Source organism: Gavialis gangeticus, unplaced genomic scaffold (genome assembly GCF_001723915.1).
Source record: "Gavialis gangeticus isolate Ggan-Ray unplaced genomic scaffold, GavGan_comp1, whole genome shotgun sequence".
Lineage (NCBI taxonomy): Eukaryota > Metazoa > Chordata > Crocodylia > Gavialidae > Gavialis > Gavialis gangeticus.
The window spans coordinates 47,696,630-47,715,589 of record NW_017729029.1 but is presented as its reverse complement, the minus strand read 5'-3'; the positions used below and the strand labels follow the sequence as shown (position 1 = coordinate 47,715,589).

The 18,960-nt window shown below is 43.4% G+C and overlaps 1 protein-coding gene and 1 long non-coding RNA gene across 2 annotated transcripts in view; one reads left to right on the top strand and one right to left on the bottom strand.

Annotated features, from left to right (window-relative positions):
- The window catches only part of IRS4 (insulin receptor substrate 4), a 33,301-nt gene extending 24,718 nt beyond the window's left edge, over positions 1-8,583 (bottom strand). The window contains exon 1 of the mRNA XM_019521548.1: positions 4,917-8,583. Coding sequence (XP_019377093.1) covers positions 4,917-8,370 — 3,454 coding nt within the window. The 5' untranslated portion in view covers positions 8,371-8,583. The remainder of the gene's footprint in view (positions 1-4,916) is intronic.
- Positions 8,584-11,603: 3,020 nt separating this feature from the next.
- LOC109300422 lies at positions 11,604-15,818 on the top strand. The gene is made up of 2 exons (XR_002098213.1): positions 11,604-14,917; positions 15,390-15,818. It is a non-coding gene; the product is annotated as an uncharacterized LOC109300422 (long non-coding RNA).
- Positions 15,819-18,960: the final 3,142 nt, after the last annotated feature.

Here is an 18,960-nt window from a genome sequence, read left to right as displayed (position 1 = left end):
CTTTTCCCTACAGGCACAAAACATTTTCTAGCACTGATGAGAGGCATTGCTAAAGGTAACTCTTCCAGCTTAGGCAGACAAGAAATCTATCTTTGGGAACAGCAATTTAAGAAACCTGCAAGTGTCTCTGAATACTAGCTCCAACCAAGGATTTCAAATCTTAAGAAACACAAAGCTGCATCTGAGAATTAAGTGAAACAAAAATGTTATAATTTCAGTGGCAGAAGCATTATTTTTCTTAATTCATATTTTCTTAGGGTTGCAAGTAAAACTAACTGATTTTTGGTCAAAAATGTCATAACACAAAAGATGAGAAAAATCTGTTCTGTTTTCAGTAGTTCATCTACAACTTAAGAAGTGATCCAATGTATTATAAGCAAGGCAGCAAGTCACTCAGGTTGTTAAAATGACATCTGTTTCCACAAGATTAAAATGTTTTTACAAGAATTATTATCCCTCCACCACATCACTTCAAAGATCCATGCTGTGTGTCAATGTTCAGACATATTATACTAGGTATTTCAAGGTATTTTGGAACGAACTTATGCTTTAAAATGTTCTTCCAATACAAGAACACTTCTTTTTGCAAAGAACTTTTAAAAGGCCCATATGTCTCAAGTCCAAAACCAGTATTGACTGTCCAATGAACTGTAATTCTCCATATGCAATAGTTAAAGCTCCCAAACTGATTTTTTTCCACAATGAACCATATGCATCATTTCCCTTTATGTTTACAGATTCTAGATGAAAGTAATTAAACAGTCTACAAGGGCTCTTCTCTCTCATAACTCTAACAGAGTCTAACACAAAGTCACATGTAAAATTTAGAAACATTTAGAAGTCTTTCCAGCTCCAAAACAACTAGCATCAGAATACTAGACAGAGACACACGAAACGTGATACAAAAAAGAAAGAAAAATGTGAGGTGGTGATATTAAGCTGAACTTCACATTTAGTCAGAACAATCAAATATTTTGTTTTTAGAAGCCACGGTATCTAGATAGGTTTGCTAGTCTGAAGAAACATACTTGCAGTATACAGACAGCTACTACATAGTTTATTATTACCCCATTCTCATTATCCTCTTAAGTTTGTACAAGGTCCAAGAACAAGGTATATATTAGCTAAACCCTGTTTGTAGGAGCTTTAGTGTTCTGTACTCTAGCACAAAATCCCATGACTCAGATTCAGGTAGTCAAGAGGAAGGTGTTTCGCTAATTATCTAAAATTTAAAACGTGAAAAACCAGAATTCTGTACGGTTGTTTTTCTATTAACAATGTTCATCAGAAAAAACTCCCCACAGGAGGTCCATTTTGCTTATACCTAAAATAAAAGCCTGATGGCAAATCAGTTCTCTTTTTTCCATTTAGAGTTAATACTCTGCCCCTCCTCCACCCAATTTCATGAATGGAGAAAACATGACGGGTTGATTCACATCACTGAACCTGAACCAGATGAAATTCAGGAAGCAGAACGTTGACTCAGTGATACACAAGGAATCACGCTCCTTTCATACAGAAGCTGCAGTTAAACCTGCAGAACCTTAATTAGATTTTTTTTTTTTTTTTTACATTAACCAATTTTTAAAATTCAATATCCCTTAAAAAAGCAGCTCAGCCAAAGTTAAGTGATTTTTCTATTAACAATACAACTTCACTTAAAAAGTTAGCTGATGTGTTTATGGAGGAGGAATTTCAAATATAATAGAAAACTTTAGTTATCTGTAAATTTTGATTGATTTATCCTAAGGGATAGCTTCTATTAAAATTCAAGAGCAAGTATATTAATAAAATATATTTAATTATTTATATGAGAAAGATTTCATTATATGCAGGAGTCCTCTTAAGAGGGGGTTATAAACAAAGTTTGAGCTATGAGTAAAACAAACAGGAATCTGATAAAAGGCTTCAAACTATACTTAACACATTACATTTATTACAAAAACATACTACATGTGTCAGATTCAAGAGAGAAAAAAACACCTTGTTGAAACACAAGTTAATTTTCTGCTTTTTGTTATTGTCTCATTACAAATACATTTGGAAGATGATATTCTTTAATATTAAAATTTAAGCCTCACCACAGTACAACATGGCTAAATTTTCTATACAGACTTTAATAATCAGTAACATAACAAAAACATTTCTGTATACCACACTCCTGTCTCAAGAGTAGCATGTAGATGAACATTAATATCCCTATAGTTCAATCTACCCCAACAATTTATAACTTTGGAGAAATAGGTATAGGACACAAACTTTAAAAAGTTTAAATAAACTAAGTAGAATACTGCACGGAAGATCTGCTTGTTCACCACTGGGGTGGGTTACCCAGAAAGTAAATACAATTCACCCCCTTACACAAAATTGGTATATTTAGCTGTAGAACAAAAAAAATGATTTATGGGCCTTCTTTCAAAGGAGCATATATTTTAATAGTGAAAAGGCTACAATGAACTTGAAACATAACAGTATTGACTACCTTATACTTGCCTGAACTCCCTGTCAATTCCCATAATTTTAGGCAGAGGGGTCATTTAAAAAAAACAACAACAACAAAAAATCAAATTAACAAATAAGCCAAACCACCTTTTTCCCCACCCGCTGTGGAAGTCCTACTTATATGGAGGAGAGTGGGAAACCACCTGAATGCATAAGGGGAATGCTAAAACTCTTTATTAGCAAGTACTATAAATTGGGGGGAGATTAGCAATGCAAGCTTCAAGGACATTAATTTTAGATATTTATAGCAACACTGATAAACATTTCAGAAAGAAATATGAATTTCTTGACTGAGTGTCCCCTCCAATAATGTATTAAAATGTAAAATTAGCACTAAAGCCAGAATCAGATCTTTTTTGCTCTAGGGATAATTATACTTTCAAGAATATAATTACAACATAGGTTTTAAAGCTCTATGGGGAAAACTAAGGATCAGTAAGGTTTGGGTTTTTATATATGGATTTTTTAACCAAAGTGGCTTTTTCACATACAATGTGCCTTTGTCTTAGTGGGAAGATCTTTTGAAGTGCGCAAGACTAACTTTGGAAAAGCCCTTTTTAGACTGGCATCTTTTACTATCTTCTATATTTGATTCTAACTGAGAAAACAAAGGAAGAAAAAGAACACCAAGACAAACCACAGATTTCTGAACAACCACAAAAAGTGGTGCCACCACAGCCAAATGACACACTAGCCGAGTCAGGCTTCCAATTCCTAGTATTAGAGGCTCTACAATTTTAAACATATAATATCTTTAAGCTGTTAACTTTAAATCGAAATATTTTTAAAGTGCACCAAATTCAGTATTACTCAGTTTTCAGTTTTTTACTGTAGTCAGAAGTCAGAAAAAGTCCTAACAGGGAGACAGAGGAATGGAAACCACTAGTTCAGTGGTGAGTAAAAGGTAACTATTAGTCAATCCCACTCCCCTGTTTTTCTGTTTACAAAAAAGTGGGCAAATATCAATGTTTAACAAGGATTAAACATTACACTTTACCAGTCACTAATTATTGACTATTAATAGCACCATATGTACAAAGCAAGAGATGAAAAACACTCCCTCCAACATAAGCTTCTCCTCCCTGCACAGGTGAAAGAGAGAAAAGGTCATTAGTGGGCCACCACCAGAGGCAGGCACCCAAATATGGATCATGCTGCCAAAGTAAAGCATGCCGATTCTAGGATTTCACAAACATGGTGTGCTTGCATAAATACCAATATAAGCTTTAAGAGAGTTAGAGGACATGTACAGAACCACAGTAATAGGACCCAGCTGAGGAACTGCCATTTCCTATTGCCACCAGAAGAGCAGAGAGCTTAGTAGTTGTTGTCTTGTCTGTATATGAGTAATCAGGCAGTAGTAGCTATTTTCCCCAATTTGTTTATATGTGATTTATACATGTGAAACTTTAATCCCTTAAATCATTTAATCTTCTAGTAAGACAAGGAAGCCAGGACAACCTATTTTGGAGTTTGCAGTGTTTCTGGACCCAAAATATAGATGTCAGAGCCTGCCCACTTGCTGCCTCTTATTAAAAGCACTCTGGGTTTTCAAAGACCAGGGGGCTTCCAACCCAGGAGGAGATGGAAGAGAATGGGGGTTTATGGGCCTACTAATGCCCTTTCCTCTCAGTGAAGCTAGACCTGAGGGAACACAGCTGGAAAGCAGAAATTGAAGGGAACAAGTTCCTAGAAGTTGTAGGAATTTGTCTTCAACATCTCTCGCTTACCAAAAACTTTTCCACACCTTCCAAGGGATGGGTTCTCCACTGACTGTGGGGATCTCAAGAACACAGATTTAAGGACTATTTGGAAAAAGCTTCAAGTTCTGGTTAGCAGGGATGAGAATGCAGGTTTAGCTCTACCCAGATTCCAAGCATATAAAAAAACAAAATACTCTTTCACCCATCTTTCAGATATAAGAGTACTGTATTTCAAATCATGATCAGATTTTTAAGCCCAACTTAATCTTTTCCATCATGTGACCCCCTTGTTATACTAGAAACAAAATAAAAGTTTGGGAACCCTCCTTAACAGCTAGCCACAAAAAAGTTGTTTTCACCTCAGATTGAAAATCAATGATTTAGAACACGATTAGGGTTCCGTCAAGGTTTTACAGTCCAAGCTGAGATCAGTCTGGCAACACGTTAAGCTACCAAAGGAGTACAGCAAAGTAGCTAAATCAAAGCCCTGAAGGCCAGGAACTACATATCTTTTATATTTGTTGAGGATCTACCATACTATGGTTCTTGGTACAAGACATGAACTAAAATAGGATCATGCATAAAAATCACAGTAGTATTTCCCCATTCTAAAATTAAGATAACAGAAAGTTAAATGATGCTATCAAGTATGGCATCAAATTAAAAAAAGAAAAGAAAAAGGCAAATGAAAGTGTTAAAAAAATTACAGACCTTTTCTTGCAGCCTTACACTTCAAACCATCAGATCTGGTGAAGTCTATGCTTACATAAGCTCCACTGTCCAAATTTGAAGTACCATTTTGGAGATGGCAAGTTGGCGTAGCAGCATTTGCCTCACATCTTATAGAATCATCATGTAAATTCAGAGCTATATAGTTTAAACCATTCTGAAATCCAGTAGAGGTATCTCTGGACATTTTGCTTTCCTGACCATCGGTAATGTTTTCATCAGGTTTCAACCAAACGTTGTCAAATGACGCAGAGCTGTGTCTTTTGCTACTATCCGTAAAGAAAGAGGAAGTTGTCACAGTCCCAGCAGAAGAAAAAGTTTCAGAGCTGTGCCTCCTTCTGCCTTGTGGGTCAGCCCGAATCACTTTAGGTCCCATTGGAGGATCAGAGCTAGGAACAGAGAAGCTACTGCTACCAGCATATCTGTCCACAATACACAGTCTATTAACTATGGAAGAAGGACTATCTATCTTTATGCCACTATTAGATTCAGTAGAAAAAGGCCTAGGCGGTGTGGCTGCCATGTTGAAAGTCATCTCTGTGTAATCATCAGTCCTATTACTTGTAGTGCTAACGCAAGCAGTACCAAATGAAAGTCTAGCATAATCAGCATTTGGCTGGTTTCTAGGAACACTGGAACTTGCATAAATTGAAATATCTGTTAAAGAGTTGGACAGTTCCTTTGTTACTTTTGGTGATTGTACATCAAGGTCAACGCTCATATAATCAGAAAGCGGCGACTGTCTATGGTCGCTACTTGAGCCTAGAGATGACGGAGAACCTTCTGCAGACAAGGAATATGGTGTATTACTTGCTTTCTCACTGAAATCAATATTTATGTATTCACCAGGGCTAGCTGGCTCAGGTGGAACTGTACGATCATACATTCTTGGTATAGTATTACTTCCTCTCGTACCTAGTGGAAGTCTTGTAGGTCTGGTAGCCCTGTTCAGTGCGAGTCCTTCATCTGAAGGTTTCACAACTGGTGATTTAGAAATGCCATTAGCTAATACCTCACTGTTGATATTTTTGATGTTTTCTTGTCCTCCGTATAACAGTTTTCCAGGTGATGACATTGGAACATATTCATTGTGATCACCATTCTGTCCCGATAATGTCTTAAAGCTTCGTGGCAGAGAGAAGTATGAACTGAAAGCTTTGGAAACAGAGCTGGTATGAATATAATTAGAATCACTCTGCTGTTTTGGAGGTGCTGAATTCCCAGGTGACATATCCATATACTCATTATTTACCATCTTTTCATTCCCCCCTTTAGAAATAAATCCAGTTAAAGGGCTTCGTACAGGTGAAGAGCTAGCCCTTGGAAACATCATCATATACCCTCTGGAGTCCACCTGAGACGATGACCAAGCATTATTAATCTGTTTTGGGACAGAGACATTTTTAGGAGTCATTGGCAAATAATCGCTGCTGCTTGTGAGAGAAGATGCAACTCCAGGCATCATTGGCATGTACCCATCATCCCTGGCTTTACTCCTGCTTTGGTTACATACAGAGTCATGGGTAGCATCACTGTAATCAGATACCTGGTTATCTTTTACTTTTGGTGATTCAGAACAAATTAACTGTCCATGACTTCCCGCAGACTCTTCATCTAATAAAGCTGTGGTTTGTGTAGTTTTCTGCTGCACTGTCACAGAAGTTGGCTTAGTTAGAGAGTAAGTTCTTTTTCTGAAACACTTTTCGGCCTCCATATAATCATCTTTTGCACCATCATCCGTATGCTGTTTACTCATGGACATGTATTCACTTAAACAATTCTCTTCTCTGATAGGTGGTGTGTTTCCCAGTGAATCTGGAGTATTACTCCTGACACGAAAGTACCTGAAATCCCCAGGGCTAGAGCCATATTCATCAGAAGAAATAAAGCCACCATCGCTTGGGGACCCACAAACAGATGAGCTGGAAGGCCTAGTCAGCGTATCGGAAGCAGAGCCATGGCCACTACTGGAAGAAACACTAATGGGACTCGTAGTAGAAGGGAAATGAGATACTGGCAATGAGGCAGACCTGGTGTGATAAGAAGAGCTGAAAGCTGCTCTGACATATCTTCCACTTCCTTCTTGGCGGCCCAAGTTCATCCTTGCAGTGTTCAAATGGATCAGACTCCCAGTCACTGATCTGAAAGGTCTGGTCATTGTTCCTTCCCCCTCACTGGATGTTCGGAAGCGGTATGAGCTGTTGCTTTTGGTGGTGGGTGGGGTTCCCCCAGCAACACTCTCAGTTCGGGATCTTCTCTGCAAACCTGTCTGACTAGGGGGCAGGTTGCCCAAGTGCCTTCTAGTGGTGATGAAAGAGATAGGGTTAGTACCACTGCCACCACCAGAAGACTGGCTCTTGCTGCGGGGCCTGAACTCTGCAAAGGCCTTGAGAGCTTTCATAGTCTCCAGAAAGGTCTCGTGCATATTCTGGGCAACTACCGAGTCATCCACTTGCATCCAGAGCTCTCCAGGCCCAATGGAAGCAGATCTGCCCACCTCAATAAAGAAAAAGTTCTCTGAGTGGCCACAACGGCGGATGTTCATTAGCTGCAAGTGGACAGAGGGCACTTCCGAGTTCAGCTTGACAAGGTGGATAGCCTTGCTGGATAGGCACAACCTGTAAACCCCAGTCAGGTTCTTAGTCTGTCCCAGCCCCTTGGGCTTCACATTGACCTGCCACACCTCTTTGAACACCGTGCCTGGCCTCAGCGCTGCTCCATAATGCTCATCATCCTCGTCCAACTGCTGATCCGCTTGGTCCTCCTGCTCCAAGAAGCCCCTCTTGCTTTGGCTCATGAGCTCACTGATCGCCTCATACCAGGCCTCCTGCTCCGCTTCATTCTCAGCCAGCATGGCAAAATATTCATCCTTGGTATACAAGGCAATGATGTGCTTATGCTTCGCATCCGCCCGCCGGCTGACAGTGAAGCACTGGTACAGGGGGATCACACGCTTGGGAGGGGGGCAGCACAGGGCAGCAGACCCGCCCGCCACCGCCCTCAGGCTGCTCTTGAATTTCTTCTCGCTGTCGTAGTACTCCAGTCGCGCCGGGGCCAGGTGGCTCTCGGCCCGCAGCACGAAGTAGCGTTTGTGGCCATGCTTCTGCTTCCTCAGGTAGCCGCACTTTCTCACGTCGTCGCCCGCAGGCGCAGCTGGCGGTGGGGGGCCTCCTCGCCCACCTCGCCCGACCGAGGGGGCGCTGCGGGCCGCGGAGGCAGCGGCGGGCGCCTCCTCCTCCTGCACCAGGCACAGGGAGGCACTGGGCGACCTCCGCAGCAGCAGCAGCAGGTGGTGGGGCTGAGCCGGCGGCGAGGGGCCGCTCTCGCCCGGCTCCTGCTCCTCGCTGGCCCACGCACTCAGGGGGCCCGGCTCCTCCTCGCCGCCCCCGGCCGCGGGGCCGCCACCTCCGCCCGGGCCATTCATCCCACTCGCCATCTTAGGGGCCAGGCAGGGGCCAGACGGCGGCGGGGAGCGCGAAACCCGCCCTCACAGGGGAAGCGTCCCCCGCGCCGCGCCGGGCATGAGGCGCCGGGCGGCCCCGCGCCCGCACGAGCTCCCGCTGCCCCGCTCAGCGCTGGCGGCTGGGACGCGCCGGGCGCTGCTACTCACAAGCACGCAGGCAGGCAGCCTCCGCGGCACCACGGCGAAAACATCACGTGACCCCGCCGGGGGAGGGGCGGGGCCAACGCCGGCCGTGGGCGGGGCCGCCCTGTGTGTAGCGTGAGGGTGGGAATGGGGAGCGGCGCGGAGTGGCGGCAGGCGGAGCCAGTGGGAAAAGGAAAGAGCGGCGGAGTTGCCCAATCAGCGACCGAAAAGTGCCAAGGGGTGGGCTTGTCTGCACCCTAGCGGGGGGGCAGGTGGGACTCTCGGGGATGGGCGGCAGAAGAAACCAATGAGCGCCAGAGGTAGGTGCTGACAGAGGCGTCTCCTGCGGGAGGGAAGAAAGAGGCGGGGCTTCGCGGTTGATGGGCAGGCAGGGGGTTCGCCAATCGGGTCTTCACACACAAGGATACGGGGGGCGGGGGCGGGCTCCAGGGTGTAGGTGGAGGAGTGAGTAAAACAGGAGGCGGGTCCTTCCCGCGATTGGCGGGGTATTTCACCAGTGAGCGCTCGCAGCTCCTACGGCCCAGACCAATCAACGGCAAGAGCTAACGTCGCCTTCTCACGGCTATTTTTTTGAAAGGAGAATTCCTTCCCCTCCTTCACCCCCCTCCTCCTCCTTTTGCCAGGTTTACCGCCGGAGGGTGGCCGCGATTGGCCGAAGCGACAGCCAACCAGGGCGCGTGGCGAGAGAGGGAGGTGGCGGTTGGGAGGGGTGTTCGGTAGGCGCGCGGCAGAGGAAGTAAACAACCCGCCGGCGCGCGGGCGGCCCTTGGAGATGGGTGCAAAACTCTCGAGCCGGTCCTGCTACTTCATGAGGGTCCGCGGCCGGGAGCCCACTCACGCGGCCCGGCCCCGGGGGCCAAGGACGGGGGGCATGCGCTGCTTCCCGGCCCCTCTCCGGATCCCTTTGCTGCCTCCCGCGCTCACAGGTGTCCCGCTGCCCCGACCCCGGGCCTCGTCCCCCCGCGGTGGGCGACGCCCACGGCATGTAAACGTATAGGTCGACCCCTCAGCCCCCCCGGGGCACTCAGTGCAAGGCCTGTAACGCCACGTCCAGCCAGGTGGGTTGTACTGAAAGGCCCCCCCGAGTATCTCGGTCGAATTCTTCCTCACCTCGCAAACGAGCTCCTCGGGAAGGGAGGTTAGCACGAGGCATGCTTCGGAAACCGGGCAGTCCCGTTGTAACGCAGCGCTGTACTGAGTTTTTGGTTTATTGTTTAATTTGTATCCAAGGCCAAATGAGTCGAAACTAATTCCAAATCCAGAACCATAAGCGGCCCTCCTACTGGCAAACATACTCCACCTTTGCCAGGCATCCTACTTGCAGGCCCAAGCCCGTAGGCTTAGGGTTCGGGTGCCCCCAAGTTTTGCTTGCCCTCGGCCATACAGCCCTCAGAGCAAGCAAGGGAGGGAGGCTCCCATTTCCATGAACTAGGCTTAAAGCCGCTGCACCTTGGTGAAAAACGCTAGAAGAGCAGTTCTCCTGTGAAGCTGTTCAGGAAAACTGCCTTCTTGGACACAGATACGTGGTATTTTCCCTGCCGGGTTCAGAAGCTGCTACGCTTAATCTGAGCTTTCAAGAGGCTGAGAAGCAATCTTAGCCTATAAAAGGAAGTTCTGAAGGGGTTGGTTGCCTGCCCTGACATCCGGTGTCATCGTTCTGGCGTGGGCCGATGGCCTTTCGATAGCACGTCAGGGCGGTGAAGCAGGGTCCTGACAATATGTGGTGGTTCTTAGGTTTTTGTTTCTGCTTGACACAGTTGGACACCTAGATGCAGCGTTCAGGTGTACTGGGATGTTGTGTCGCCTGTTCTACGATGGTGGCTGGGGGAACACCTGTGAGGCGCTTCACCTTACTGCTGATACAGATCTGTTGTTTTGATACATTTATCACTGCTTTGAGGCAGCGCATGGGTGTGCCACAGTACTAATATGTCAATGTTTTAGCTGTATATATTATCAGTCTATAATGTGTTGATGCCTTAAACGTGTATACTTTCATTGTGTCATGGCTTGACATTGATATGAAGTTTTGACTCAGTTTCACAATGTTCCAACAAAGCCTCAGAGTATATCATAAATGAGTGAGCTATGAACAAATGAAAACAGTCTGTGGTACCTCAGACTTTCATTTATTTTACAATTAGGTTGTGGATTAACACGTGTAATATAAATCCCAGTCACTAGATACATCTACACGTGCACTTAACTGTGCAGTAGACTAATTTGCTGTAGTGTAAGGTATCAGTCTCTATGTGCAATGCTATTAGACAGAAGCAAACTAATTTTCACTGCCATAAGATAGTACTGTTGGAGACATTACTATTTTACAGCAGTGAAAATAACCTCCTAAATGGATGTATAAACATTGACCTCGGCATAAATTTTGCTCAGGCAGCAGGGGACCAGACTCCTGCCTGCTACCTAGTCACACAGCTCCACTGTTTGGGTACTCTCATGTCTCAGCCAGCCCCTCCAATGTCTGACCCCCTGAGCCTGCTGCCAGCCTGGGGTTGCTCTGCTTCAGCTCAAACTGCTGTGGTCCCAAGTGCACATGTAGACTCTGTGCCCAGGAGCCACTAACTCCAGTGCAGTATGCTCTGCACTAATAGAACATGTACATGCACCCTCTCTTTCTTATCCTGGGCTGGATAATATCTGTGACAGTTCAAGTATAAGACCAGCAATTGATAAGATCCTATTGCAGCTTCCCAATACAGAAAGAGCGTGTCTACACATGTATTTCCACATGCCTAAACCTAATGCGCCTTTGCTTAAGGCATATTAAGGTGATTTAGGCATGTGTCTATACATGAACGCGCTAATGCACATTAAGGTGCATTAAATTTAGGCACAAATAGCTAAGTCGCATTACCTCACAAGTAGATGCATGTTACACATGCACTAATGCAATGTAACGATTTACTTTATGCAGGTATCAAATTTAGACTGGTAGCCTTAAATTGCCATTTTTAAGGCACATTAAGGGCATGCATGTGTAGACTCATGCCCTTAATGTGCCTTAAAAATCATCACTAGCAGCTTCTGTAGGTGCTCACCAGCCCTGTCCCCACTGGTGATGCCACTGATGGCTTCTGCAGGTGCTTGCCAGTCCCATCCCTGCCACCGGTGGCTTTTGGACGTACCCCCCCAGACTCAGGAGGCACAAGTCTCCCATGGCCCAAAGTCCAAGCATGAACAAACAAAAGAGTAATTTCAAACTCTTATCTCTATCCTTACCTCCACCAACTTGCCAGGGTGGAAGCAGTTAGTGCAGGTTAGTACAGGTGCTAACCCAGTAGCTTTAGGACACTGAAGAGCTGTATGACTGTGACCATAAAATCTAACAGCCAAGAACAGAGAACTCCCCACCACCACCACCACCTTCATAATATTATGATCCAGCATTGCAGTAGCCACCTAACAGTAGATTGCCTTCGTGAGTTCATAAAGTTTTAGTCTGCAGTTAGTGATCATTTTCATCTTTAAAAAAGGGCCAGATATGGTGATTGAAATTAAGACTAAATACATTTCAGTAATGTAAGAGTAAAAAAATTCTGCCGCAAAGATACTTTTCCTGGTCTGTTGCTTTGATCATACAGTCCCTCCATTGGTTTTTCTTCATCACATGAAACAAAAGTTATTGGTTTTCACTTTCATGGTTATTCACTGCCTCTTCTTAGCATACCTGTTCTCTCTCATTTGCTACTGAGAGGTTGACTCCATCAGTTCATAATGCCAGTGTCTATCACCTAACTGTTATGTTTTCAAACAAGCATCTGTGTTTTTTCCTGTGCTGACCCTCTTGCTTTGGCAAGCTACACATAAACATCCACAAAGCTGTCCTCTTTTTAATTATTCCTTTAAAGAATCTGTTTTTTTGTGGTTCCACAAAATGGTTGACAGTAATTAGATCAAGACCCCTGTCTGTTATACTGACATGATACTGTCTCATTGTTTCCTTATACTTCCATATTCTCTTTCATTTAATGTATATGCTGTCATTTTTCATGTACCCAGATGGTAAGCCTTTTTGTTTTGTATTGTATGATTCCTAAAAAGAAAAGACCTGGTCCATGGCTAGTGTTATGGTAATATATTTAATAATTATTGCAGGGATGGTCTAACAATCCCAACATCAAGCATGAACCTAGAAAATACAGAGTGAAGGTGAATCTTAAGTCAAGCACATTAAACACAAAACCAGCTTCACATCTCAGTAGTAATGAAGTAATCATACTATAATCATACAGCAAGTATATCATATTTTTATAACCCTAAATTTAATTATACTGGTTCAGTTTTTTATTTTTTTCCTGATGTCACTACAGGGTAGAATTAAGTTTGGCTGACCAAGTATGGCATTTTAAAACTTTATTGTGTCAGGATATCGCCTTACACCCTGTTATTTGGAAACAAAATATTAATATTTTAGAGGCTTTTATTTATAAATAAATCAAAAAATTTGAAACTGTGGAATGAAAAGGACTTTCTTGCAGGCTTCTGGTAACTGGTTGCTGAAGGATACATGTGGGAGGTAGAAAGAAAACAATTTAAAATAAAAAGGTTAGGCTTTTGTTTTATTTGTTTTGTTTGGTCATAAAGTTCTAGGCTTGTTTGACAGTAATTGTGACTCAGCTATCACTGTGTGTAGGTAAGAGCTTTTAAAACCTTAGTATTTTCTGGTCTTTTTCTTAGGTTCTTATGGCTGTGTATCATTTGCAGCTATCAGTAAGGATTCAGTAAAATCATGTTTGTACTATTCAGTCATTCTAAAGCATTTTTAGGTAGGTATTGGCGGAAGCACAGGTGTCAGCAAACTAGGTCAATGAGAGAACCCAGCTTTCCTTGGAGCCTATATCACCCTAATTTATGCAGGAATATTGGGAAGACTTACAAAATGCGAACTAATACCTAAATTACATATGCTTACTTATATTAGAAGAGCAACATTTGTTTTTCTTGTCTTCAGATAGAAGCTGCTTGAAGCCTTGGAAACATAAAGCTATACAGTTTGTGTGAGTTTTTCTCTCTGTGGATTTAACAAGGCTAGCTGCCAATATGTGCTGCCCTTGCTTTACTCAAATCATTTTCTAGATCACTGGGATGGAATTTAATTTTGTTATACCAGAAGTTGCCAATACTATGTTACTATTGGAATTTTCACAAATTAATATCATGTTACTCTCTCAGTGTTTTCTCACCTCCTCATCATACTTCTGATTACTAGTGTAGAACACAACTTTTTCTTACTTCAACAGGAAAGTTAAAGGTCCTGTAATATCAGTCAGGCATCACTCTTATACTCTCCAATTTTATTAATTTGTTTAGGGTCAACCTGGCCCAAGTAAGAGATGTTCCCAGCAATGCAGTCATGCTCTTTTCCACTCAGTGCAGAGGGAATTCAGGCTCCTTCTTCTTCTTTAAAGTGTACTAGGTAAGCAGTTCCTGCTGGCCCTTGAGCAGAGGGGTTGCAGGTATAGCTGTCTTTCTGTTGCAGTTATGACAGTTCTTTTCACACATGCATTCTACCCCACTATTGTAAAATGTCCAAGAATATGAAACCATTATTTTTCAGTATAATTTCCACGAATGACTGTTATTTCTACAAGGTACAGTAATTTAGAAATGACTGGTGTTGTAGGAGTTTTACACATTGATCCAAAAGGCAGAGCTATTAACATAATCTGTTGCTGAACTACCAAAAGGCAAATAACAGAGCTCCTGAGGATGTCCATGATGAGATGTCATAAAGAGCAAGAATATTAGCTGTATGAAGACATGATCTGAAAACTAAGCATCTGAGAAGCTAAAATTCTGTTAAAACTAGTCATGGAATAAATGCAACTGGATACAATATTGTGGGAGTTGTTAATCAATCGAGCCTTTTTTTTAGTCTGTGCCATCTGCTATCCTTCCCATGCTTGTTTGTTCTTGTCAGTGATATACTGAAAGACAAGAAAGAAATAAGCCTTGTTAAGTGTCGTCACGGCCCTGGAAAAGGCCACGGGCTCAGTGGTCTGGTGCTTACCCGGACCAGAATGTTGATCACGTGTTCATTTGCTTTAACCTCACTGTGGAAATACCCGACTCTTGCCTGCTACATTTTGATGTTTCAGTGATGTTTTAGATTGGGAGGTATTAGTCTTCACTGTAGCTGGCTGAGGCCAATCTGGATAGGGACTTCGTCTGGGGCTCTAACCTCCCCTACATCCCGTCCTAGCACCAACCAAATGTTACACCACCAAATTACACTGGTAGATCTTGATGGGTGGTCTTGTCTAGACTCTTTTTTTTCTTGTAGACTCACAAGTGTTTCAAAAGAAAGCTTCAACTGAACCAAAAGAAGATAACTCCAGGACCTTCTTTCCAGTCCCAGGTAAGTCTTGCGGGTATTCACTTTTGGGCCTTATGCACCTCTCTTTTCTTTGTGGTGCCCAACCTCCAGTAATTAAAAGCAACAAAAAAAACCAACCCATCCAGGTTCTTGCATCTTCAAGCCTGACACCTTTTGGCTCTTGTCCAGCTGCTTTTCAGCTGGGTCTTTTCACTATAATTAGGGGCCTTCCTTGACCCTGCACTTGGGTCACGTGCCCTGCCCTTGTCCCTGATTTTCTTCTCGGCTTGTGGCCAACTGAGGTCCCCTTTAAGCAGTCCCAGGGGTTGAGGCCCCCCCTGTCTGGTTGTCTCCAGGCCTACCTCACTCAGGTCTCCGGCAGGGTATTCAGGAAGAAAAAACAAGAAAAAACTGACAGCACCTTGTTTGGGTGTGGTCACTTCTCCTGCAGCTGACTCGCCTTCAGTGGAGCATCCGGCCACTCACATTACTTTCCTCTGCCAAGTCTATACAGCCAGCATCCCCCGGCTCAACAGAGCCCAGCTGGACTCTCCTGCCGGCCTGCAGCCAACTCCCTGGGGCTTGGATCCTTCTGCCGGACGTCTCATGGTTAAGGACTCAGCTCCCCTCTCACTGGCTGTCTCCATGCTTTCCTCTCCCCTTCTGGCGTGTGTCCCCAGCCTGTGCAACTCCGGGGCTGCTCTACCTGAATGGAGGAACCATGGTTCTTGTGGCATTCTCTTTTTTGGCACTGTAGTCTCTCCCGCTGTGGTGAGTTTAACCAGTTTTTCCTTTCTTCCTTCACATTAAGCACTACTGCTCCGTAGTCTAAATCAACTCATGCTTTTGAAATATGCATAAAAAGTATCTGTATGAACTTGGAATAAAAACATTCCAGGGGTACTATATCAACTCATTGTGCCAAAATATAACTTTTAAAATTGCAGCTGCGGTTCATGTTTTATATTTCCCCTATGTATAAATTTTGCATGGAAAACCTTTAGATATTCAAGTGCGAAGTATTCAGTTTGCAAAGACAGGTACAGTTTACATATGTAAATAAAGATTTTACAATCTTGGATAAGGACAACTGCAAATACAAGTAGTTTATTTCATTTCACCAAAGTTTTGTAGATTTTTTAAATAAATTACTAATGCTATATGAGATATGCAGAACTCTTGGTAGAGGTGACATCTTTTATTAGGCCAACTAAATAGTTGCAGATTTTTTTTCTTTATTTGCAAGCTTTTGGGCTCACTTGCCCTTCCTCAGGCAAAGGAGAATGTACAGATTGTACTATTTCTCCCAGGTAAAAATGAAACTCCATATTGCACAGGAGAATAAAAAATGTTAAAGGTTCACCTGGGTGGAAAATGCTATATTAAACATTTTCAGTTGGTAAAAAATATTCAGGTAACTGTGCAAGGATTTAGTCCAAGCCAAAACCTTCACCTATGAGTTTTATTATGTGACTGCATCTGCAGAGTAGCTACTATAAATAACTTCTTCACAGTTCTGTCTTTAGTATGAGTTTGTTGAGATCCATTCAAGAAGCTTAGTCAGCATAACCAATCAAGAAGAAAACAAGATCATATATGAGCATATTGCAGAAAGGCTAATCTACCTTTAGAAACATTTCCATTCATTTTCTTGTCATGAACTCAGAAAATGAGGCAACTGTGGCAATGTTTATGCAGGATCTGGAAGACAGAAAAGTAGGGAAGAAGGGGATGGCCTTATGAGTAAGGCACAGGCCTGGAATCCAGGTGATCTTGGTTGGGTTCCTAGTTCATTACTCCTTGTGCAAGTCACATAGGCTAAGGACAAAAATTTTACATAAACCAGTTTAAGTGATCAGAAACTCGTTTAAACCTGTAACAGAACAGAAGTTCAGTGGACATAAACTGCTTTCAAAATGGCCCAAAGCAGTTTAAGATAAACCTGGTTGGATGTAATATCAGACTTAGCTGATTTAAGTCAAACCAGTTTATGGAACTTCTATCCCAGATCCCTTCATGGTTTAAGTTAACTCACAATCCGCAGCATCCCAGAATGCTTTGCAGCCCTGGATTATGCTATCTGCTCCAGTTTAGCAGGGACTGCCTCACCCCTCTGCTCCCTCACCTGCTTCCTGCCTGTATCTGTCAGCTCATCAGAACAGGTGTTGGGGGCAGGGAAACAGACCCCCAGACCTCTCTAGCCAGGATCTACACAGCAGGTGGGAACTTTCCAACCCTTGCGAGCTCTCCCTCCTCCCTGCTGCTACAGGAGAAAGGAAAAAGGAGTCTTCCTGGCCAGGTGCCTTCCCATGCAGCTCAGCATGGGGCACCAGGGAGCCCCTGCCTTGGGGTGGCTTCCCTTTACCCCAGCCCAGGATCACCCAGCCCAGGGCAGCCCCAGGGAGCTAAGGGGAATTCTTTCCCTCCCAAACTCCAGAGCTGGTTGCCTTAGCTGCTGCGAGTTTCAGACAGCCTCAGGGAGTGGAGGGAAATTCTCCTGCTCCTCTGCAGCCGAGGGGGAGGCTCCCTCAAGGCGGGCCAGTACCCGGACAGGGAACTCAACCCTCTGTGGGGGGACAGCAGGAGGTTGGGAGCATGTACTGGGGAGCCAACTGGGGGCACCCCCACTTGGCTGAGCTGGCAATGGCCAGCAGTCTGGGAGACATTTTCTAGCGTCCCTTGCCTACTGGCCTGGGTCAGTGCAGGCCTCCCCCACCTTTCCCAATTGAAAATTAAATGTCAGTTCAGTAGGTTATCGGTTCAACTTACATGGCTTAGAGGAAGCTGCCTAGATTGAATCGATTCTGCCTTGGGCTTTTTGACTGCCTGTACTTAGTCATAATCTATCCTGTTCTATCCTCAGTTCCTCAATTGTTCAATAAGATTCCTGTCTTAAAAGGATTGATTGTGAGGATAAAATCCATTACTCATTGTGAGGGGCTCAAATTCTATGATGACAAGAATCCATGTAGCTCTGTAACTAGCTCTATGTGTGGACTTCCTTTACCTTATGTAGTGAATTAGCAGAACCTACTATCACTAAAGTACTTTTAATGTTTAGGTCTTTCTTAGAAAAAGTATATTGAATAATTCTTTTGATTCAGGTACTTAGTTTTGGAAGTCATGGAGTAATAGAAACTTTTTTCTTCACACCAGTTAGTACTGTGTTTGTTTATGAAACTATAGGGATTTGAATTTAAGATTCCCTGAAAGAGATTAAAGGTATAAGCTTTAGATCTGAGTTCCTACCTGTCAAATTTCTTTCAGATAGAGGTTTGACTGCCCAGCAAGCTCTGAAAATCAGACCCTAATTGTTTATTTGTTCTGTTATACTCCTCTCACCATCCCTCTAATCCTATCACATAATTGTGTACAGAAAATACTTAAATGCTTAGTTTCTTTACTGTTTGTATAATTGGGGATAGTGCCACCATGCAGTGGAAAGAACCACAAACAGTGCTGTTTTTCAAAGGCATATGGTCAAATTTACAAAACATTTTCACACTGGATAAGGAATGAATACTATGATTATTCTGCCTGTTTGTTTTCCTAGGCTTGGACAGTTGCTATTAGATATTTGGATTCTTCAGTGATGGCAACCCTGAAATTATTTGGAACCTTGTGCAAAGGTTTTCTTTTGAGAAATATGCCAGTTTTTTTCTGTTTAATCTTTGTGAAGTACACTTTTTGCTGGATCTCAAGCCAGCATAGGATGTTAGAAAGGACTGCATTTGTCACTGGAGGAAAAGCAAGATAGGGTACAGATTCATAAATAACTTGGACCAAAAAAATGGCACCAAGTTAGTATGGCAAATGTTAATATTAAAGGACTAATTCGATAAAGGGTGTTTCTACAGAGGATGCATGTTTTCTGTTGCTTTCTTTTCTAGTACTTGGGTGCCTCGGAGCAGTTGCTATTTATCATCTGGCATGATCCCAAGTCTTTAAGTCAATATTTTTTACTGTTCAGTAGAGTTACCTTAAAAGAAAAAAAAAGTTTACAATTCAGCCCATTCAGAGTTTACAGTTCATCCATGCTGGGTGGTATGGCCTCTCCACTTGTTATTCCAGCACGTGTGACTTAT